Raw genomic sequence first — 24,077 nt, 5'->3', positions numbered from 1 at the left:
CCCACCCCTCTTTCTTTCCGTATGGGGGCTATTATTACAGATTCATCCTATTAGGCTAGAAGCACACATGAACAGCCATACACAGCACAAGGTATGTGGACCTCTCAAGAGTCAAGGATGCATATAAATGTCATAGACTTGTGAGCAGTACATAGAAATGCAAATGCTTTCTCTTCTCCATCTGTGCTCACCATATCCTTGTAATGTCGACAATGTTACTTCTCTCTGCTTCAAGAAGCTGAGGGGGTAAGATCTGCCTCCCTGAGTACAGAAGCAGTCAGCCTCTGGAACTTCTGTAATCAAAGTGCCCTATTAGCAGCCTACTTTCCTGGGAAGCAAAATGTGTTTGCAGATTCCCTCAGAAGACATTTCACATTTAACCATGAGGGGGATCTCCATAATTCCTATATGTGTCATCTGGACCCGCAATTATTTTTCTAAAGTTCCTCCTGTTCCTGATGCAGTGGAACAGGAAGATCAAGTACCCTGATCCACATTCCTCTCTACCCCAGGGCTTGGTGTCTGGGTGGGCATCATTCTTGCTTAGGATGTTCATGCTCCACAGATGCACAAGACATCCTCTGTAATGGGGGAAAAAACACTGGTAGAAAATGTCACCTAGCTACATGGAAGTGCTTATCTTCTCATCTGGTGAAGACAAGTGCCGCAAGGCTCGGTTCAGTGCCTCAAGGCTCGGTTCTGGGGCCAGTGTTGTTTAACATCTTTATTAATGACCTGGATGAGGGACTGGATTGCACCCTCACCAAGTCTGTGGATGACACAAAATTAGGGGGAGAAGTAGATATGTTGGAGGGTAAAGAGAGAATCCAGAGTGACCTGGATAAATTGGAGGACTGGGCCAAAAGAAATCTGATGCGCTTAAACAAGGAGAAGTGTAGAGTCCTGCACCTGGGGAGGAAGAATCCCAAGCATTGTTGTAGGCTGGGGACTAACTGGCTCAGCAGCAGTACGATAGAAAGGGACCTAGGGGTTATGGTGGATGAAAGGCTGGATATGAGTAAACAGTGTGCCCTTTTAGCCAAGAAGGCTAACGGCATACTAAAGCGCATTAGGAAGAGCATTTTGAGCAGATCTAGAGAAGTGGTTGTTCCCCTCTATTTGGCACTGGTGAGGCCACATCTGGGATATAGTGTCCACTTTTGGGCCTCCTGATATAAAAAGGATGTGGATGTACTGGAGCAGGTTCAGTGGATGGCAACAAAAATGATTAAGGGACTGGAGCACAAGACATATGAGGATAGGCTGAGGGATTTGGGCTTGTTTAGTTTACAGAAGAGAAGACTTAGGGGTGATTTAATAGCAGCCTTCAACTTCATGAAGGGGAGCTCAAAAGAGTAGGGTGAGAAACTGTTCTCAGTGATGTCAGATGGCAGAACAAGGAGTAATGGTCTGAAGTTGAAGAGGGAGAGGTGTAGGTTAGATATTAGGAAAAACTACTTCACCAGAATGGTGTTGAAGCATTGGAATGCGTTGCCTAAAGAGGTGGTGGATTCTCCATCCCTTGAGGTTTTTAAGTCCCAGCTTGACAAGGTCCTGGTTAGGATGACTTAATTGGGGTTGATCCTGCATGACGCGAGGGGCTGGACTAGATGATCTCCTGAGGTCCCTTCCAGCCCTATGATTCTTTGACACATGGAATCAATCCCTCTGGGATCCATAGTCAACTCCCTGTACTCCTGCTCTTGTGAGGAGTAAAAGAGGTTGATGAGAGAAATGCTCCTTCAGACCTTATAGTCAACTGCAGATACACAGTAGAGCAATTACCATAGCTAGAATTGCGTATCTGCAGTTGACTGTAACGTCTAGCATTGACCATGCCATGGATTATATCCTATCTTTGAAAACATATTTGTCCAACTACTTGCAAGACTAGTAGGTGGTGATTCGATCATATCATCCACAGTTTCAGGCTATTCTGTCTTAAGATACACACTAATCAGCAGATTTTGGAATGGTCTAATAAGAACCTTCCCATCTATACATCAGCATACTCCCCAGAGCATGGGAGGTAGGTGGTCTAACCATTGTGAGGAATTAGCCCTGAGCCCAATACCTTATACCCGAGTCCCTTCTGCCCCCCTTCATGCCTTCTTGCCTACAGGAGCTGAGAGCACCCCCAACACAGCGTACTAGTGTTTAGCAGCTGGTGGCAACACTCCAGACCCCTTGCAAGGCTGTGTGAGCTCATGGAGTGGGCACAGAACTCAAGAATTTGGTGTTAAGCTACTGCTGTCAAAAATCATGTTGTCGTGGGCAAATCTCTGAATGCCTTGGAGCCCTATTTCCTGATTTGTCAAATGAGGATAAAAATAATTAACTACCTGTCTTGCATGGGTGTGTAATAATTGAATCAATGTATGAGCATCACCTTGAACTTACAAAAAAAGCATTACTGACAGCAGGATTTGAGTTTCATTTCACTTTCTAAACATCTCTAAGTTCACACCATTCTGATTAATTAGAATAGATATAAGTCCTGATGTTCAGACTGCAGTTCAGATTGGAGAATTCTCCATTGTACCACATGAGGTTTATTAAACCTTTTCTGATGCAACTTCCTGTTATACTGTTTCTTGTGGACTTAAACCCCTTCAACTCAGAGGCCAAGAGAAACCTTCTGAAAGATTTAATTTAGTGGAATAAACAGTGCAGCTGAGATACAGTAAAACACATTTTGGATTTTCAAGTCCCTTTTCCCAAAGAATGGATTGTTAACTTACAAGTTGCCACAGTGTTGTGTTTGTTCATGTTCTGAAGCAGAGGAGGAGTGAATTAGAAAGGTCAGATACTCCCAAGACCCTTAGAAAGCTAGCATTTCATCACAATTTAAGATCCAGTTTCCAATAGTTGCACATTACAGCACAGTCAGATGGGATTTAGCCTGTTACGAATTTCAATCACAATCAAGGATAGATAGATTAGATCCTTCAGCACCTGTGGATACGTTACTAAAGACAACATTGATTGATGATCCACAAACCTGACTTTTAAGGCTTAGTCAGATTAGTGGCTTTGGGAAATAGCCCCTTCGCCAACCCTGTGTTCCTTGCATCGCTGCAGTGTGGCACGGATTGTATCTTCTGTTAATGAGCTCCCAAGACCACGCAGTTTCTATGCTGCACTTTGTGTATATGCACACCAATGGGAGGCAGGGTTGTGTCATGGGGTAATGCACTAGACTGGGAGTCAAGGGGCATGATTTCTATTTTCGACCCTGCCACTGACTTACAAGAGCTTGGGCAAGTCACTTCGCTTTGTGCCTGTATTTTCTCTTCATTCTTTGTCTTGTCTATGTAGAAAGTAAACTCGGGGCAGAGAACTGTTTTACTAATGTTTCTACATTGCCCTGCACAGTGGGGACTTGATCTCAGTTATGACCTTTCAATGCTACTGTAGTATGAATAATAAAATGGTAAATCCTTCCCCCTCTCAATGCACACATCTTGCTTTAGTCGTGGTGGAAATCTCCACTAAGAACTAGAACAGGGTCAGCAACCTTTCCCAGGTGGAGTGCTGAAATTTGACCTTTTCTTATGTCAGAGAACTGGAAGGGACTGTGAGAGGTCATCAAGGCCAGTCCTGTGCACTCGTCAGCAGGACTTATTGCCATCCCTGACAGCCTGCTTTTTAGATCTAACCTGCCCCAAAGGCCCCCTCAAGGAATGAGCTCAGAACCCTGTGTTTACAAGGCCAAAGCCTGAGCTATTTCTCCTGCCTCATAAGTCCTTCTGACCTATATGTGCGGTCCAAGTGCCGGTGATATTTTTAAAAGTCACTTACAGTCTTATTTGCAACAGCTTCATTAATGAATAAATTAAGAGGCAAAGGTTCACTATTTAGGTGGTGGTTGGTAGCATTAGCTTTTTTGTTAATCCACAGGTGGCCTGGCTTTGAGCAACCTTCCGGCTGCATGGTGGCGGAGAGGCAAGGCTGAGCTCCAGCCTCACGTGCTGATGAAAATTAGTTCGCCTACCTCTCTTGGCGCCCAGGCTGGGGGTTGCTGATCGCTGAACTAGAACAACTAAATTCATTGTTCCTTGTGGTCTACACACAGTGCAGCTTTAAAGAAGGGAAAAATCTAGTAATTAAATAGAGTCGTATGAAGTTTTTCAGCTGTGTTTGATGATATTTCTGTGAAGCATCCCATTTCCACTGCTTTACAAGCTTTCAAAGTTATCAACGTAGAAAGGAGAGAATTGAAACCTAACTCAGGAAAAGGCTGGAGTGAAATGCGGAAGTCAAGGAAGTGCATGCTGGTGGTATTCCAGCTAGCAATACCAGCAATCATCAGGGATTCCTCCTCTGAGAAAACACACATACGTCGTCTTATGCAGCAAGAGAGCTCTGATCTCTTTCATGGTACTGTTCCCTTGCAATGGTACAACAATGTGAGGGGTTAGGAATAATTGATACTGTAAAATTATCAATTCTGAAACTGATAGTGGAACCAGATTTATGTTGTTAACATGACTTGCAAAATTTAGCCTCTTTGGTAAAACCGCTTCTGCTTCCTGCAGGCTAAAGTGAACTCAATCAAGTGACTAAAACAAATGGTATGTGTAGTTATGTGTCATGCATCGTGTGACATTTCTCAACTTAGTGCTGAAATTTGATGAATAGAAATTGTAATATCCATATCAGAAACTGTCTCAGAATATTTGAGGACATCCAGATGGGGCAAAAAGAGTTGTGTCCAACTTGAAACATATGGCAGATGTTCTAAAACCATTCACTAATACTACTGTGTGCTCATGGATACAGTTTGGACTTGAATGAAAACTGCTTAGGAGTACCTTTGAGTTTGTCAGCCACCTTCCGCAGCTCAAGTATTAACTTTTTTGTGACCGGGTCCACCTGCCTGTGAGCACCCCTCTGTGGCCAACCCTGCCATGGAAGGTCTTTCCTGTTGTTTCCCAGGTTATGGGGGTGGGACCTAACTCTCCCTGTCCACAGTGCTGTCAGCTCCTCTAGTAAGTTTGTGGCCAGTCTCCAGCCACAGGACCTGAGTCTTTCCCAGGTCTAGCTCATCTCACACTCAGAGCTATCCAAGTGCTGCTGGTGTCCCAGGAAGCTCAGAGAGATACCTGGGTACAGCTTCTGAAGGGAAATGCCTGGCCCAAGCCCAAACACTTTTTATGTTGGTCTGCTGGGCCCTGATTGGCTGCAGCAGAGACAGCCATTCTGTCCTCCTTGGAGGACCTCTTGTCTGCTCCTCTGGCTTCCTGTAGAGGACGTAGTGTTTAATCAACCCCATCATACCTCCACAGCAAAAAAATTGTGCCATTATAATCCATTCTGCTCTGTCTAAGTCAGGATTGTATAACTGATGGGATATTCTACCGCTCTTGGATGGAGGTTGGTCAAGACCTGAAGACACAAAATTCAAATGGCAGTTATGTAAATTGTACTATATATGTTTCATTTACAATTCCTTACATGTCTAGATTATTATTCATACTAGAATCATAGAATCCTAAGGCTGGAAGATACCTCAGAAGGTTATTGAGTTCATCCCTGCCCAAAGCAGGACCAACCCTAACTAAATGATCACACCCAAGACTTTGTCAGTCCTGGAATGTTTTTCAACTCTAGGTACGCAGGAATTATTTTTTATGCTGGTCATCTGTGTTCAAAAGCGTGTTGGTGTCTTTATAATTGCAAGTGGTGAGGCCTTCAGTTTAAATTCTCATCTGAACTATGGACACTTCCACACACAGCAGTCCCTGACTCTGTTCCAGACTCACACAGAAGATGGCATTCTTTGCTTTCTGCCTCACTGCTTCCTGTAACAATTTAGGGTTTTGTTTAGATAACTAGTGTTAAGCCTGTTAGAGGTATGTGGTTATAACCTCTAAAGATGCATTACTGTACATAACTGATTTATTTATACAGATATACAAGTGGGCCTATGATAACTGCAAATCCTCTCAAAAGACTTCAAAGGAGTCTCAAAATCTCATCTTGCATTTTCATCACTTCTGTGGCAAATGGCAAATATCTGACAATTTGATATGACAACCTATAACCTATATTCAAAATATTACTAGCTATTATGGATGTTTGTTTTTAATGCTCAAAGGGTTTTGAACTCCTAACACAGTATAATAAGGTATTTTAAATAAAAGGATATCACATGAGACTCCAGCTTTGTAATGTCCAGCATGCAAGTACTCATGGGCAAGTGCTGAAATTTGATGGATGAATGAAATTTGAAATAGCAGCATTCAAAAACTGTCTCATAATATTTGAGGACATCCAAATGAGGCAAAAAGATTAGAAATAGGGTTTTCCCCTAATTCTCCTCCAAGCTGTCAGTGCCTCAGAAGAAATATTATGTAGAATTCTGGGTGCCACATTTCGGGAAGGCTGTGGACAAATTGGAGAGAGTCTAGGGGAGAGCAAAAAATTATTAAATATTGAAAAACATGACTTATAAGGAAAGATTGAAAAAAATGAATTTGTTTAGTCTGGAGAAGAGATGGTAGAGGGGGTACATAACAATTTTCAAGTAAATAAAAGGTTGTTACAAGGAGGAGGATGAAAAGTTGTTTTCCTTAATCTCTGAGGATAGAACATGAATCAATGGGCTTAAATTGCAGCAAGAGAAGTTTTGTTTGAACAGTAGGAAAAACTTCCTAATTGTCAGAGTAGTTAAACTGGTCAACAACTCTCCTAGGGAGATTGTATGAACTCCTTCACTGAAGGTTTTAAAATACAGGTTAGACAAACATTGGCCAAGGTCAGTCTCGTTATTACTTTGTCCTGTCTTGAACACAGGGGATTGGACTAAATGGCCTATCCATGTCCCTTCCAATCCTACAGTTCTATGATTCTATGAAAAGTCAACCTTGCCCACTGTTAACTAGAAAGAGGTCACAGGGAAAAGGACACCTTTTCTCAGAAGTGACTCACACAAATATTCTCAATCTTACCTGCTAGGGTGTGTGATGGGAGTTATAAATGTGACAGTAGAACTAAAAGGGTTAAGGAGCAACTCTGGGACTAGGTGACTCTTCCCAGCTGCACCTGCAAAGCATGCTTCAGCTAGTGGTGGAGCTGAAGAAAGGAGACAGACAGCTCCAAATCGGCCTGACCAGGCAGGGATCTACCCTGGGAGTTCCCAAAGAAGAACAATGCTGAAACCACCTCCTGGAGAGGAAGATCTTGTTGGCTGGCCCCAATGGGGCTGAAGGTTCAGCTAGTACCTAGTCTCACACTAGTCTGAGACAGAATTGAAGACTTTGATGAGAGAGTGGGTGGCAGGACGGAACCCAGGGAGGCACCTTACTGGACATTTGGTAACCCCTAGGTTTCTGGGGGAAGATAAGACTGAGTGATAACCTGACTGGGGGGTCTGGTCAGTCTCCATCGAAAGCAGACCACCACCAGGTGTGGAAGCATCCCAGTGGAAAAAGTTAGAAGCATATCAAACCACTAAGCAGCACCACCACCAGCAAACACCATCCATCACCCTGTGTCATGTGGATTATCTCCAGCAATTGGCCAGTTCAAGTTATTAAGGCAGACTGGGGATGATTTTTAATGGAGAACTTTTGAATTGAAATCGGGGGAATAAAGCCCTCCTAGGCTACCATGGTGTGGTCTAAAGAGAGTTCCACATCAGAGTTCTGATTCTAAGCACCCTTAGACATCGAGAGCCAGTCTGGCTGTCTCTGGCTTCACATCAGATTTTAGGCTATTGGTTCATTTGTGTGGCATTTGAAATTTGTACGTCTGTCTGAAAGCAAAAGTCTGGCTATTAGTTTTTTATTTATTTGTGATTGGTCCATGCTTGTTCTTCAACAGCTGAGGAGGAAAAAACCCCAGCCTCTTGTGACAGCATCTCCTGTTTGTTTTAGGACCAGCTCCTCTTCCAATTGAAGTCCATCAGTTTGGACAGGATTTGGCCAGTAGAACCTTATTTACATCCTGTATGTTATTTGTTTTCTTCAAATGGATGTATCCATTGTGGTGCATATTTGCCACCTTTTTAAAGCACACAATAAAATAATAAGATGGCAAAAGTTAACCAATGCGACTCCTGATTGTGTCTCAGAAAGTTAAAGCGAATATTTGTCTTGCTGAACAGAAAATGCATACAGCTTTCCTGCATACTTAGACAGCTGTGTCCTCTTAATGCTCTAGTCTGTGGTGTCTTTTGTGTTGCTGTGCTATCAGAACATCCACTCTTGGCCTATTTACACAGCCAACAGCATGCAAATTCACTCCCAGCTAAATACCTGTGCACTCTAATGAGTCATTCATTAATTATGCACAGGGTGATGCCTGCAAGATCTTAATCCCAATCTTTCCCCACCTCAAAAAATATGTTGTACTTTCCAGCAAACTACTGAATTATGGAAGTTCATAGAAATTCCATATTTCATCATAAGAAAATAATATATGCCCCAGTAGTGTTATCGCAAATGGAGTTCCCGCACTGTTAATCCAAACACACTGGTTAAGATAAAACATTCAGATAAGTTTATTAACTCATGGAGGTTAGGTCTGTCGAAGGCTTTTAGCCAGGATGGGTAAGAATGGTGTCCGTAGTCTATGTTTGTCAGAGGCTGGTAACGGATGACAGGAGAATGATCACTCAATGACTAACTGGTTTGTTCAGTCCCTCTGGGGCATATGGCATTGACCATTGCCCATAGACCGGATAGTGGGCTAAATGGATCTTTGGTCTGTCCCAGTATGGCCATTCTTATGTTCTTACGTAACTTCAGGAAGATAATTTTTAAATGATTAGAAGTGATGGTGCGTAAAAGTCAACCTTGGTTACAAAGGAAAGTAAAAGGGTAATATGCAAGCTAATACCCAATTTCACAAATTAAGTGAACATAAAAGCAAAGATTTTGGGGCTGCTTCAGTGTAAACTTTGTGCTGATTGCTATTTCTGTGCATAAGGATATCACCTGCAGCTAAGCCATCTACGTTTAAAATTATATAATTCTGCTGCATCGGTCTCACCATACATGGTTGTAAATTTCACTGGCTAGGTTTCATTTCACCCTGGGATCATGCCCTCTTAGTTTAGTTCTGTGAGAGTTGATGCCATGAGCAGAAAGAGGAGAAAGAAAGGTGAAATTTGGGTGTTACTTGGAAGTACAACATTTCAGCAACAATCTCACAGTAGATCTTTAACTTCACATATAGTATTGCTACACGTATTTTAATTGGATAATGATATTCAGCAGATTATGACTTTTCAATTGATACCTCACAAGGCACACTTTGTACCAAATTTATCATAGTATTTTAAAAGCAGTGAACATAATAGGCCTTTTGGCTTTCTAGCTCAAACTCAACACATTTGTCTGGAAAGAAAGTTGATGCAGTAGCTAGTGAAATGTACATGACATAGGTGTAATAGGCTTCACATGAATAGCAAAACTAAATAATTGGGTAGCTACATTCTGCAAGGTGATCAACTATTGGAGGGGAAACAGAACCTTGAAGTCAAACATTGGCAAGTAAGGGAAAGAGGAAATGCTTTTCAAAAAGTAAGTTTCTCAATATCATTTATTTTCAAGTGCACATGGTGTACATTTTTAGCTGAGGTGAGCATTGTGTTGCCTTGCTAAAGACAGAAGCATTCACGCATGGAACAAAGCAGATGATTTGAGAACGGCAAAAGGTTGTTTGTGTGTTTGGATTAATGTTTGTTGAATGTATAATTATCAGTATAGTGGCAAATAGATATTTTTCTCACTGCAGGAAACTCTTATTGGGCTGTTTCACTGTAAAATTTGAGCCATTTGCTTTTTCTGTGTATAAGATTATCACCTGCAGCTAAACTATCTAGGATTAAAATTATATAATTCTACTGTATCTGGATATAAACTGATTACGATCCGAAGACATTTTCTCCTATAGTATGATGTAAAATTAACCAGGTGTATGATATTGTGGCTTTACAATTCCCTCTGAAACATGTGGTGTTAGCCACTGCTGAAGACAATAAATCAGGTTAAAAGGACAATTTGTCTGCCTGAATTTGTTTAAATCTACATCAGTAGGTTTTAATTATTAAAATCTGATCACTAGGGGATATTTTCTACAAGTTCTAATTTTCATTTCCTTCCTCCCTCCACCTTTTAAGGAGCTTCTACCCAGAATTCCAATGCAGTAGAGCCCGAAAAGCAGGCTGACAACACAGTGAAAATGGCTGGGGTTATAGCAGGCCTTCTGATGTTTGTTATTATCCTCTTAGGAGCCATGCTCACCATCAAAAGGAGGTAAGTCTCTGCTTTGCTTCCATTGTAGAGCTACTGTCTGGGACTGCTTGTATTTTACTAAACCTGTTACATCAGTAGAGACGAAACATTCCCTATGCATTCATGTGGTGGAAAGGATATGGACAGTGGTGATTAATTGTATCATTCTAGCACCTAAGAGCCAGGATCTCATTGTGCTGGGTACAGTATAAACCCAGAACAAAAAGCTAATCTCTCTCCCAAAGAATTTACAATCAAAGGCAAAGAACAAGAAATGGAGACAAACAGACAAATGGAGGAATACAAGAAAACAGTGAGACAGTATTGGTCATCATGATGTACAGTTGTCTCAGCCCACCAGTATCTTAATCATTCTCAAGCGTTTTGGAAGAGTCATGGGAAAAGTCTTGAGGAGACTGTTGAATGAGGATAGTGTGCCAGTTTTGTGGATGTTTAGTGGGAGCTCTTCCAAAATTAGGGGCAGCATAGAAGAAAAGTACTAAAGGGCTTATCTGAAAATTTAACAAGTGGTCAAGAGAATGTGGCTGAAGGGAAAGATCGCCAAAGTGAGAGAGATGATAGAGTGAGGGTAGGACGTGAAAGGCCTAGGAAGTGAATACAAGTAGCTTATGTTTTTGATGCATTAGACAATGGAGAGTCAGTGGAAGGATGTATGGAAAAAGGTGCAAACCTAGGAAAGTCCTTGCAGCAGCATACTGAATGGATACCATTGAGGCAAAGTTGCATTTATCAAGGCCAGAAGGAAGGAGTTTGCAATAATCAAAATGCAACATGGTGAGAGCACGGACAAAGAGGCTTAGCTGTGTGGGTAGATAAAAAAGGCCCTATAATAGAGATGTTATTCCAAAAGAATCAGCATGATTTAGATATAGTCTAGATGTGTGGACCTAGACAGATGGCCAAACTGAAGATGAGGAGATTATCCACAGTGATTGAGAAAGGAGGGAGTGGGGAAATTAGGACCTTTGTTTGCCCATGATGAGCTTGAGTTCATGCCTAGATTGTGACAAGGGAATGTCAGAGAGAGGCTAAGATTCACATTTGGGCTGAATGAACATGTCTGGAGAATGATATCTGTGAGTTGTCAGTGAAGAAATGGTAGTTTAATTTGCTGCTGTGGATGATATTGTCAAGAGATAAGGTGTGGAGAAAGAAGAGGACACTAAGAACAGAATCCACTCCCTGCTCCCACCCAAAAAAAAGGCTGTTGGGAGATTGAGGACCCTCCAAAGAACATATGGGGGTAATTAGAGCAGATGGGGAGAAGCAGGAGAAGACGGAATCCCAGAACGCAATAGAAAAGGAACATGGTCGAGTGTACTGAAGGTGTCTGATGCCAAAGGAATATGGGGATTGATTCTAAGTTTTGGCCAAGAGGATCTCATTAGAAACTGGTGAGAGCAGTTTAACTGGATCGCCAGGGCAGCTACCGGATTGGAAAGACCTAGGACAGAACTGAAGATGGGGAACTTCAGAAAGCAATTATCAAATCGTAAGGATGAAAGAGAGATAGGGCAATAGCTGAAGAGGCATCTGGGGGTCAGCAGGGGGTTATTTTTAAAATGGCAGAAAATAAAGCACACGTAGTGTGAGAGGGGTGAGCTAGAGACAGAAAAGTTAAAAAGACGTGTAAAGGAGGAGACAAGAATTGGGTACAAGACTGGTGGGGAAAGTGGGCAGATCAGAAAAGGAAAACATACAAGAAACTTTCTACCTTTGAGATTTTGTCCTAGGGAGTTAGATGGCTACGTGACTCAGACTGCAATAATCAGTGTGGGTGACTTGTTTGAAGAAGGCAATTGTGGGTAGAGCATGGATGTAAAAACAGGAGTGCTGGATCCCAGATCAGATTCGGCAAGTCACTTTACCTCTCTGAAAAAGGATACAACATCTCAAAGAAATGTGGAGAGATTAATGATGCTATATGTGTGCAAAGTAGTGTTATTACAATTAAGTGTGATCTAGATCGCAGTCTGGAATTTTACTCTCTTTTACACATTTCTTAGGCTGGTCATTATTTTGCAAGTATCCGTCTTTGAGCCTTTGGAGAGAGAGGAGATATGATGTTCATGATTTCAAATTGACTGGCCATGAAATGTGGCAGAGATTGCAAAAGAATAGTTATTTTATTTTATTGGTGATAGGGTGAGGATGCTGGAATGGCTTATTCTAGGGTGATTATTACCCCATCAAGTGTGTCATGATTGTGCCAGCTTTCAGACAGCCATTTACTTTAGAACCTGCTGGACAGAGCATTAAAATCTTGTAGTAGGAAGAAGTGATTTCTAAGAGCTTAATTTTGTTCATGTTTGGCTGAAACGGTCTGAATTTGTTACTGCTGTGGCTAATAGCAAAGTTTTCAAGCAGCTTGTATTTGTCTGACTGTGTGCTTTCTTTGTGAACTGTTGGCTATCAAACTTTGAACTAGAGCAGAACTCGTAACAGACTTTTCCATTTTCATTTTAAGCCTCCCTACTGTGTAGTATGCAGCTATGAAGTCCGAAAGCAGATAGAACACAGATATGTTTCATACTAAGCAGGTATTTTGTGGGTTGAGGTAGTTTTGACAATTACTTTTCTGATGCTAGGGCTACTTTTCAACATGATTGAGACCCCAGATGAAATCTGAGCTGCCTGATCCAACGCAGTCTTAGGGCTTGTCGATACTTACCGGGAGATTAACCCTAACCCTAACCCTAACCCTAACCCTTTCAGGGTCGATCTTCCGGAGTTCGATTCTGTGTGTCTGGTTAAGGCACACAAAGTTGATTTCTCTGGGGTCAGCAATTGACTGTCTGTACTTCTGCTTTTGTGAGGAGTAAGGGAGATTGATGGGAGAAATGCACCCTCTGACCTCTTTCAGTTAGGACAGAACTTACTGCAGGCATGTTGATACTAGCTACGCAATTGCCGTAGCTAGAATTGCATATCTGCAGTTGACTGTAAGCTTTACGCAGCTACTGTTTACACATGGGAGTAGCATCCACTAGCATCAGTAAGAACAAATCATGTGACTGAGAGGTAGCAGGGTAAGGCACTTTTTTCTAGACACTGAAAAATTTTCTGTAGCTTATTTACCTCTGTGTGAAGTATACACTGCTAGAATGCCAAATAAGAGTACGTATGTTCATTCAGTGCTCCCCTTTACATGTGCAAATAAAATAATACTTGTATGTGCAAACTGTCAGTTAATTACATTGGTTAAAAGCCCACACTAAAGAGACAAGGTTGGGGGTGTAATACAGTAATTCCCTGGTATGCACGATTTCGATCTGCGCTTCACTCTCGTTAACGCGAGCTAAGTGCAAATCAAAAGCACTCCAGCCCCCAGCTGCCACAGCTGGGAGAAGCTGGGGAGAGGTATGGGAAGACAACTGCGGTGGGGTGGCTTCTCCCCGGCTTCCCCCAGCTGGTGGATCCAGGAAGAAACCACGCCTGCCCCCGTAAGCCCAGGGGAGCCAGGAGCCAGGCTGTCACCTAGTTCCTGGCTCTTCCCCACCCCTCAACTTACGTGAAATTCAATTTATGTGAGGAATGCAACCCTCGCCTAACTTGATGGACTACTTACCTTTTATTGGACCGACTTCTGCTGGTGAGAGAGACAAGCTTTCGAGCTGCACACAGGTCTGCTCTTCGGGCCTGGGAAAGGTATGCCCAGCAACAACGCAAACTGCAAGGTGGGATGGATTGCTTAGCGCAAGTGGTTAGTGCATATTGGAAGGGACCGTTTAAGGGAGGGTAGCCTATTGACACCTCTGTAGTCCTAGGAGAGAAAGTGGGTGGGGAGGGTTAGCAGATTACAAGGCACTGTAGAAGCCATAACACGTCTGTTCAATCTGTGATTTTCATTGGCTAGCAGCAGGACTGTCCTTAGGATTTATGGGGCCTTATGCAGGATTCTAAAATGGTGCCTCACTGACCCCAGTGAATGGAAGGGCACAGCCCCTGGGGAAACCAGATTAATCCATGTCAGCCCATCTGTTCACCTAAGTTCCCTGTAAGCTGTATAACTGCGCAGCTGCCATCTTAGCACCGCACAGAGGCTCAGGACACCTGTGCAAGTGGGGGACGAGGCCCACCCTAGCCCCAGCCTAGCCACCATCCTAGTGGCTGAGGGTGGGATAGCCTGAACATGGTGTTTCTCCTGCAGCCCAACTGTGACTGCCTCCCAGATGCCTGGACCAGGAGAAGCCTCCCTGCTGAAGCCCAGGCAGCCTGCCCTGGAGCATTCCCCTTTCCCCTGGCAGTGGCTAGAGCAGCCCAAGTGTCTTGGCCTCAGTGGAGTCTCCCTCTTGCTGCCACAGCAGCCTAGCCCCAGAGGAGCCCCGCAGCTGTGGCTGGAGTAGCCTGGACCTAGAGACTCCATGTCCTGGCCTGGTCCTGGATCCCACCCTCACACTCCTACACCCCAAACTCTGCCTCAGTCCCACCTGAGATCCAACACCCCCATGGAGCATCCTTACATCCCAGCCCTAATCCCATGCTCCAGGCCCACCCCAGAGCCTGCACACCCAACCAAACCCCTTGATCCCTGCACCCGAACCCTCCCTGAGGTCCCTACTGCACCTGAAACTGCTCATCTCCAGAGCCTGAGCCCCCCCAACGCTCTGCAACTGACCTGAGCCCCTCAAACCTAGCCTCACCCCAGAGCCTGCATCCCTAGCCAGAGCCCTCACAACCCTGTACCCCAACCCTCTGCCACAGACCTGAGCCTCCTCCCCCTTTGAGAACCTCTTGTCTCCACTCCCACCATGTGAATTTCATGTGCCCAAGTACGAAGGTGGTGTGTCACACATGACCTCCTTATTAGTACACATAACAAAATTCATTCTGCTCAGGGGTCAGAAGAATTAAAGAACGCTGCCAGTCACCTGCCCAACATATATAGAGCCCCTGGGCTGCTGGCCAGAGTCATTCCTCCTCAACCGAGGTGGAGGAAGAACAAAGCCAAGCGGATAAGCAAATCGTGCTGCCAGCTGATTTTTTGCAGAGCCAGTGCCTGACATCTGGCTTGTATCAGCATGGAGCAGAGAGGGGACAAGCAGCTGACAGGACACACAGAGAACAGGCCAGAGTCATTCTCCTGCTTGTGCGTACGTGCGTGCTCTCTTGCTCTGAATTGTCCCCCTCACCCCACACCTGCCTGCTAATGGTATAAAGGCATCTAAGCCTAAAAAGGATTCCTGTCTGTGAACTGCCAGCAGAAATAGCCACTTCTCTGCAGACCAGGCGTATGTGCCTTATTCTGTGACCGGTGTGGCTGGGCACACACCATTGTGAAGTAAATTAAGGTGAAGAGCTTTACAGTTTTGATGGTGGTTGGTAGCATTAGCTGGTCTTTCATTAATCCACACGCTTTAAGCAAGCTCCTGGCTACATGGAGGAGTAGAGGACCACTTCAAGTGCTGGTGAAAATTGGCTCATGCGCCACTCTTGGCACAAGGGCTGGGGGTTGCTGATCCCTGGGCTTGTGTATGCAGCTTCTCACCAACCCCACTGCTTTTTGTGAAGTAAGATCTAAGATGCCTCTCTCTCCGCATTTGTACAGGAGCTTAGGTGCCTCGCAGGCCTGGCTTTAGGACTAGGAAACCAAGGTGGTTGCCTTGGGCCTGGAGCCTTCAGGGCCCTGCAGGCCAATTGACTGCAGCATCCATCACCCACTGGCTGGGCCCCACTGTCAGCATGGCCCGCTCACCAGCCATGCCCTGCTGGGCAGGCTCTGGTGTCTCACTCAGAGTTTATCACAGCCATTTGACCAGGAGTCTGAAAAGTAGGCAGTGTGCTGCAGAGTATCACAATACGTGATTTCTTTTATGCATCTCACCCTTTCTTCCTTCGGTAGTTGGTAACCTCTCTCTTTATTCTGGTGGCCTGTGGTGTTTTGTCATAAATCATATGTTACTGTGAAGAAAGCAAACAGCACCCTTCTGATGTTGATCAGAAGTCCAGAATCAAGGGATACAGTTTTTCTTTAGCTTACGATGCAAAGTGTCCCTTCAGAGGCTGCCGTGTGCTCTTAAGAAGTAATAAGAGTTTGAAAATATCATCACTGAAGATTCTCAGAAGTGGAATTACAGTTAGGCAATTTTATTTTTTCAAAGATGCTGGACCAGATCCTCAGCTGGTGCAAATTACATTTGGTCCATTAACATCACCAGTCTCTGTGGAGCTCTGCTGATCTGCACCAGCTGAGAATTTGATCTGGCATCACTGTGTAGTACTCACTCTTGGAGAGCCAGCAAAAGGTGAGGTGACTATGGAGTAAGAATCTTACCTAATATCTTTGCAGAGGTAATTAAGTGGCTGCATCCAGTTAATTGGCTGCATCCAATTAAGCTTTTTCAAAGCACAATTTATTATCGTCTTTATTTTTTTTTAAAGTGCTTATGTACAGATTCTGCACCATGTAAATAATTATTCCATAGTGACCAGGAGGAAACTCAGGAGCTACTTGATAGAGTCTTGGGGTTGTTTGTCTTATATATGTAAAATCACTGAATTATTTTTCTTTTTTCACATCCTTTTAGTTGAGGTTGGGAGAGAGGACAATATTCAGAGCCTGGTCCATAACCAGAACCCCTGCGCAGCTACAAAATTTATTTCTGCATCTGATCCACAAGAATGGTCACCAAATGCAGATTCTGTGGGTATAAAGCAGATTTGCAGGGCTCTAGCCATACCCTTCTGAGATCTGATTTGGTGATATTTTGGATCTTGTGAATGGTGAAATTCTTGCAAGGTGAGATTTACACCATTTCATGCTGAAATCTTACAAGAACAAGTGATCACAGTTAATTAGAGACAGAACCAAAAACCCACCCACAGGAACCTCATTGAAATTTCAAGGGAGAGGAAATTGAAGTTTCAGGCCACCTGTAGTTCCTAGAGCAAGGGTCTGCAACTGAAACAGTGAGAAGAGCCATTTTTTTTTCAAATTCAGTCACGAAATCAATATTTACAAGAGCTGCAATGCATGTGAATACGAGACAGTCCTTAATAAATAAGGTCAAACCGTACTTTTTGTCACCCTATCTTTAGAACAGCGCAGACACAATGGTTTGTATCTGTTAGAAAGTTGTTACCCCCATCTCCAGGGTTTGCCCTCCTCAACCCCAAATCTTCCCCCTATGTCCAAGCTTTACCCCCCCATATCACAAACCCGACACCCCCATCCCAGGTTTAATCCCTTCAGCCCCAAAGCATCTCCCCGACCCCAGGTTTGACCCCCTCAGCCCCAAACCCACCTCCTCCATCCCCAGGATTTGTCTGCCTCATACAACCAGCTCCATGCACTGCCACTGCTCCTCCATGGCCCCCACCATTACCCCTGCTGCTCATCTTGCCACCTCCTTCTCCGCGTGGCTGTGCAGGTCCAGCAGGGGCAGGCTCAGGCGCGTCTCGTCCCGGCTCTCCTGCAGGCTGACTTCCCCCACGTGGAGCCCTGCCAGCGTCCTCTTCCAGGGCTCTATCCGTACCGGCTTCCCCCTCCCACACTGCAGCTGACCACTCAGTGGCTCTGGAGGCTGCCACCACTTGAACAACAACACTCCATTCCATTTTAAATGCAGGTATTGTTCAAGCAGCGGCAGCCTCCAGAGCTGCAAGCAGAGTCAGCAGCAGCAGCAGCAGCGATCAGAGCCACAAGCGGCTCTTTAAAGAGCCACAGGTTGCTGACTCCTGTGCTAGAGCTTGGAAATGAAACTTCCTTCTCTGCTCAGTTTTTTCTCCTTTTAGCTGCAAGCAAGATCATGTTTTGTTTTCCTCTGACCACCTCTTTGGCTGTTCACACGGCGTGAGCACAGTTCTCCGAACACAGTTGGCTCATTTGTGGCTGACTTCCCCTGGCCCATTAGAGGAAAGAAGGACACACCAAAGCATTTTGGAATCTTGCTGTGTGTCGCTCAGCTAGTGTACTTTGATCTTCCTGCAAACATACCTGTTGTATCAGTTTTGGACTTCTTTTGAATGGACATCGGTAATCATGTCTAACTGAGGTTGAGGGCAGGAGTTTACATGGACAAGTGTTCAAAGAGATGTGAACCTAGCAAACAAATTTTACTTGGAAACTAGGGCAGGTTGGGACCAGATCTTATTATGGGAAACACCATAGATTGAACATTTTGTGTGATGTGTGGCTTTAAAACAAGCACAAAAAAAAAATCCAACCCCTCCCCACCCCCACAGCCATACACAGACATACACCACTGGCTGTGTAAATCATTTCATAACAGATTTGTTCTCTTGTATAAACAAAAACACAAGCAGCTTAACCTCTCTGAATTTAAACCTACTTAAAGGAATCATCTCTCAGCCTACTGAGGCACTTGTACAAGATAGTCTTGTCTTCCTAGGCAATGATGCAGAAAATAAGTTATTTAATTAGACATACTTGAGACACTGCCTTAATATGGAGTTGGAAGATACCACAGTGACATCTGCTTACATCCCGTTGTGTTATTGCTAAGCAGTAATACACACATTCAAACTGATTTTTCTGAGTGAAGCATTTTGATAACCAATGTAGGGAGCAAAGTATGGAGAGCCCCAGCCTGCCAAAAGAAGAACACATGAGTGATATTAGAAAAGGTTGAATTGTCCAAAAGCAACTTCTAGTTCTTACAAACACCCCTGAAATAGGATGCTTTTATGAATCTCCTCTGCATAGCGAAGACCCTGGCCGTCAGTCTGGTTTGGACATATGCAAAACTTTTTAGCTCGGCAAGCATGTGAAACTACCGCACAAGTCTACGTGACTCAGTGAAATACCCATATCTGAAGCTGAAGAACCATACCAAACCAACTAGATTTCTTTTCACACAAGACCAGCTAACACGTTGTTGAATAAAGACTGCTTTTGTCTACACGAAATACTAAAGGCTTCTATACACAAACCTTTAATTTGCAGCAGTTGTAGTGTGAGTATACCCCACGGTTGCCTGTTGCACGCTTGCTGCCTGTGTGGTTCCTGCTGATGCATGTAAACAGTGAATTAATGGGCTTTTATGTCAGCCTCTTTGAAACCAGGAGTGGATCTTTGTGTTTGTCTACACAAGTATCCAAAATATACTCACTGAAGCCCACTCATTTTCCCAGTATTGTGCGTGGGAGTCGCTATAAGATAGTTTGTTCACTTTTGACACTAATTGATTATTGCCTAATATAAAAAGTAGAATAAAATAATATGGCTTGTTACTAACTGCTTCTTGAAGCTGAAAATACATTTATGCAAATTTTTATTGTGCAAATACTTTTTGAATGGATCCCTTAAGTTTGGATCCTGGTCAATTCCTATTTTACCTTAGTAGTTTAACTCCTCCAAAACTGTGGCTTACATTACCCTAGAGAGTCAAGAATGCAATGCTCTTTAGTGTTGCATGTTTGAGAGGACAGAGCCTCTAATGACCTCTGGAAGTGTGAGACCGAATAAATAAGATCAGACAGCTTGTCACTGTCTACAGTAAATAAATTCCTCAATGGCTCTTGTGGCAAAATGGAGGTTGGGGTTATATAAATTTAGAATTAGTTCTTTTTAAGAAAACTAACTCGATATTCTGGTATAATTCAATAAAACCCAACTGCCTATTAAAATGTGACTGGCCACTGGCTCACTGGCCACTTGTCCATTCAGTGGAGAAACTCCCACCAGACCTTCTGTATCTTTGTTAAGAAAATGCCTGTGTACATTATTAACAAGGCTGATAGCACTGTCTGTTATTAAGGTTGCCTGAAACTCACCATTATAAGACCCTGATTCCAATTGCTTATAACTTCAACAGTCTTTGTCCACGTGGCTGAAATTTTCCATGGCAGCTGTCTGCCTCAGGCTGAATTTGTAGGGAAAATTTAAGCCAAAACAGTACAGCCATTTCCGAGACCTACAGGGAAAATATGTTGTTTTGCCAAGGTCAGTTTTGGTGACCTGTGATTTGAAAATGTCCAGCACCCCTACACTTGAAGACTCTGAAATTCTGCAGAAATTTGACCAAGCTTTGAGTCTTTGGAAAAGCATTTAACTCTAGAACTTCCCAGTTTAAAAATTCCATCCATTCTGAACATGCTCCAGTCTGGCTGAACGGAACTGTCCCTGCAGTTACTGCTCTGAGCTCCAGCTGGCCTTGCTGGGTCTGAATTCAAGAATCAGAACTGAAAGCAGGATTGCTATCTCTCCTGATTTCTGCCACACCCATACCCACCCAACCATTTGTTTTCTCTCTCTCTCTCTCTCCCTAAACTCAGGCAGCAGGGAGAAGGAATTTCCCTGATTTCAGTGCAGATGCAACAGGAGATGGATGAGGAGTACATTAAAACAAGCAGCCTGGGTGGAGGCGTGAGACTTAACTTACCCCCATACTAAACTAGACGTAGCCTGGGGAGAAACCTAGGGACCTCACCACTAAAAATAAGAAGAATGGGAGCAGGAGCAGAGGGGGTAACCAGAAATTGAAGCTGTCATTCCCAGGAAAACTGGGAATTGATGTATGGGGGTTTGGAGGAGTGGCTGGCCAAGAAAAGTGGGGCAAGAAGCCAGGGAGGAGAGGCGCCATGAATATATATAGTCTTTTTCTCTGAGATCATGTATTGTGGCAAAGCTCCATCTGTGCCCCATAGGTCCTGCACTTCTAGGTGGTTATTGTATGCCTTGGAGGAGTCCTAGAGCTGTGGGTTGTTTAACCAGGCCCAAGTATGCAAAAATCATGAATCAGGCTGTCAAAATCATGTTGGCTTAAAACTAATGGGTCTTTAAAAAAAAAAAAAAAGGAAGAAAGTCATCTGGTTTATGAACCTTTAGGGTTCATGTTTCTAAGGTTTTCTCTGCAACTTTGAGAGCTGGAAGCCATTTTTTTTCAGTGAAAGGTAAAATTCTCATGGAGTTACACAACTTCAGAAGCTGGGACTTCAAGAAAAATACAAAAAGGGGCAACAATTAAAATCACTACAGTTGGCAACATTGTCAGAGAATCACAGCACTTAATTTCGCTTCTTGGAATATTGTTTTTGACCATAATCCTTGTGGGCTCTCACTTCCCAAATCCCTCCTCATAAGAATGAGGAGTTCACAGAATATGACAATTATGGGATTATCCATTCCTAACCTCTGTTCCCAGTTTCTGACAGTCAGAGACTTGGGGTTGCCCTGAGCAGCGATTGCGTCCCTGACCATTTTTTCTATTAGCCATAGGTGGCCCTATTCTCTGTGAACTTATCTAGTTCTTGTCTTAACTCAGTTATACTTTTGACCATCACAGCATCTCATAGCAATGATTCCATAGGTTAGCTGTGTGTGATGTGAAAAGATATTTGCTCTTGTTTGTGTAAATCTGCCAGTTATTACTTTCATTGGATGATCCTGTGGTTTTGTGTTTTGGGAAAGGGTAAATAAACCGTCTTACTTCTCTTTTTTCCACAATATTCATGATTTTCTAAACTTCTGTTATATCCCCATTAGTCATGTGTTTTCTAAGTTGAACAGCTCCAATCTTTCTATTCTTTTTTGTCTTTTTTTTGGCATTATGATGTTTTCAGTCCTATTTTCTATCTCTTTCCTAATAGTTCACAACATGCTAGTAACTTTTGCTACTTCACACAGATCTGAAGTTTTCAGCGAACTACTCACAGTGATTCCAAGAACTCTTTCTTGAGTGGTAACCACTAATTTAGGTCGCTTCATTCTCTGGCTGCATCTACACAAGAAGCATCTGTTGGTGGAAGTGGCTGTTGGAAGGGATGTCCCGACAAACTTCTGTTGACAGATTGCATCTACCCATAAGATTGGATTGATCTTTCAATCTGCTCTGTCGACAGAAAGTGGCCGCATGCTCTGGCCACTTTGTCAGCAGAACTGGCCCCAAAACTCCAAAAGACAGGCTGACACGTAGGTTGAGCCCTTCCAGGACCACTGACCCCACGTGCCCTTAAAGCTCCACACACACACACCCGCAACCCACACTGCAGGCTCATGCTGAGGCTTGTGTACCTCCTCGAGGGAAAGCAAAGCTGTTTCAGGGCTCCCTAGCTGTTTGTGAGAGAAACAGTTCTTTCCAGACTGCTACCATTCTAGAGCAGCCCCTCAGCTCACCCTGAACCAATGACCAGCTTCTGCTGGCCCTGCCCCTCATCCTGATGGGTGTCTTCTGCCTCATCTGGGGAGATGACCCTGACAGGAGGCCCAGAGAGTGCACCCGTGTTGTCCTAGTGCCCCATCTGCCCTTGCCCCCTCCAGTGCTCAGGTGGGGTCTGGTGGTACCTCACCAGCTCCAGCTGATGGGACCAGCTGGTAATTGGGCAATGGGAAGACCAACAGTGGATACAGAATTTCCAGATGCACAAGGAGACATTTCTCAAGCTGTGTGCCTGGCTTGCCCCTGCCTTCTGATGACAGGACACCAATATGTGGCCTGCCATACCCCTTGAGATGCAGGTTGACATCACGTGTAGAAGCTGGCCACCCCCAACAGCTACCAGTCCGTTGGCAACGAATTTGGTGTTGGGCAGCTCACCATGGCCGTGTCTACACGTGCACGCTACTTCAAAGTAGCGGCGCCAACTTCGAAATAGCACCCGTCACGGCTACACGTGTTGGGCGCTATTTCGAAGTTGAAATCGACGTTAGGAGGCGAGACGTCGAAGTCGCTAACCCCATGAGGGGATGGGAATAGCGCCCTACTTCGAAGTTGAACGTCGAAGTAGGGCACGTGTACACGATCTGCGTCCCGCACCATCGAAATAGCGGGGTCCGCCATGGTGGCCATCAGCTGAGGGGTTGAGAGACGCTCTCTCTCCAGCCCCTGCGGGGCTCTATGGTCACCGTGGGCAGCAGCCCTTAGCCCAGGGCTTCTGGCTGCTGCTGCTGCAGCTGGGGATCCATGCTGCATGCACAGGGTCTGCAACCAGTTGTCGGCTCTGTGGATCTTGTGTTGTTTAGTGCAACTGTGTCTGGGAGGGGCCCTTTAAGGGAGCGGCTTGCTGTTGAGTCCACCCTGTGACTCTGTCTGCAGCTGTTCCTGCCACCCTTATTTCGATGTGTGCTACTTTGGCGTGTAGACGTTCCCTCGCAGTGCCTATTTTGATGTGGTGCTGCACAACGTTGAAGTTGAACGTCGACGTTGCCAGCCCTGGAGGACGTGTAGACGTTATTCATCGAAATAGCCTATTTCGATGTCGCTACATCGAAATAAGCTCTTTCGATGTAGCGTGCACGTGTAGACGTAGCCCATAGGTGCTGTACTTATGCAGGTATGGCACTCTTGGGGCACAGGCCCTGCATAGGGGGAAGGATGGGAGAGGAAGGATAGGAGGAAGCAGGGGAGCTCACTGTGGCCCAGGGGCACTGTCTGCCCCCTCCCCCTCCTCTCGTGTGTGTCCGGTCTTCTCCTTTTGCAGGTGGTGCAGGCCATTAATATGCTTCTGCTCTGGAGGCTCATCTGCAGCATCAACTTGGATGCCATTGTGGCCAGCTTCAATGCCCCTGGCTTCCCCAGTTGTTTTGGTTTGCTCCATCTGGGCCCTGGACCACAGCCTCACACACTACATTAATAGGAAGAGCTATCACTCCATTGTCATGCAGGCCACCAGAGGACCACCACAGACAGTTCCGGGATATTTGTGTCAGGTGGTGTGGCCAGACCCACAACTCCAGGGTGTTCTGAAACTCCAACACAAACTACACTGAAGGATGGAGGTGGAAACCTATGTCCCCCACTGGGGGCTGGCTGCTGAGGACATGTACGTGCCTTTGTGCATACTGGGGGTTGTGGCCTACCCACTCGTGCCATGGTTCATGAGGCCCTACACCCAGCACCTGGACCCACCCAG

General features: G+C 44.6%; 1 protein-coding gene across 1 annotated transcript in view; it reads left to right on the top strand.

Annotated features, from left to right (window-relative positions):
• PTPRT (protein tyrosine phosphatase receptor type T) overlaps positions 1–24,077 on the top strand; it is a 700,719-nt gene that overhangs the window by 579,276 nt on the left and 97,366 nt on the right. Inside the window, exon 14 of the mRNA XM_075011494.1 lies at positions 10,130–10,265. Coding sequence (XP_074867595.1) covers positions 10,130–10,265 — 136 coding nt within the window. The remainder of the gene's footprint in view (positions 1–10,129; positions 10,266–24,077) is intronic.

Source organism: Carettochelys insculpta, chromosome 17 (genome assembly GCF_033958435.1).
Source record: "Carettochelys insculpta isolate YL-2023 chromosome 17, ASM3395843v1, whole genome shotgun sequence".
Taxonomy (NCBI): Eukaryota; Metazoa; Chordata; order Testudines; family Carettochelyidae; genus Carettochelys; species Carettochelys insculpta.
Note: the sequence above shows the minus strand (reverse complement) of the source record. Positions and strands in the feature narration are given on the sequence as shown.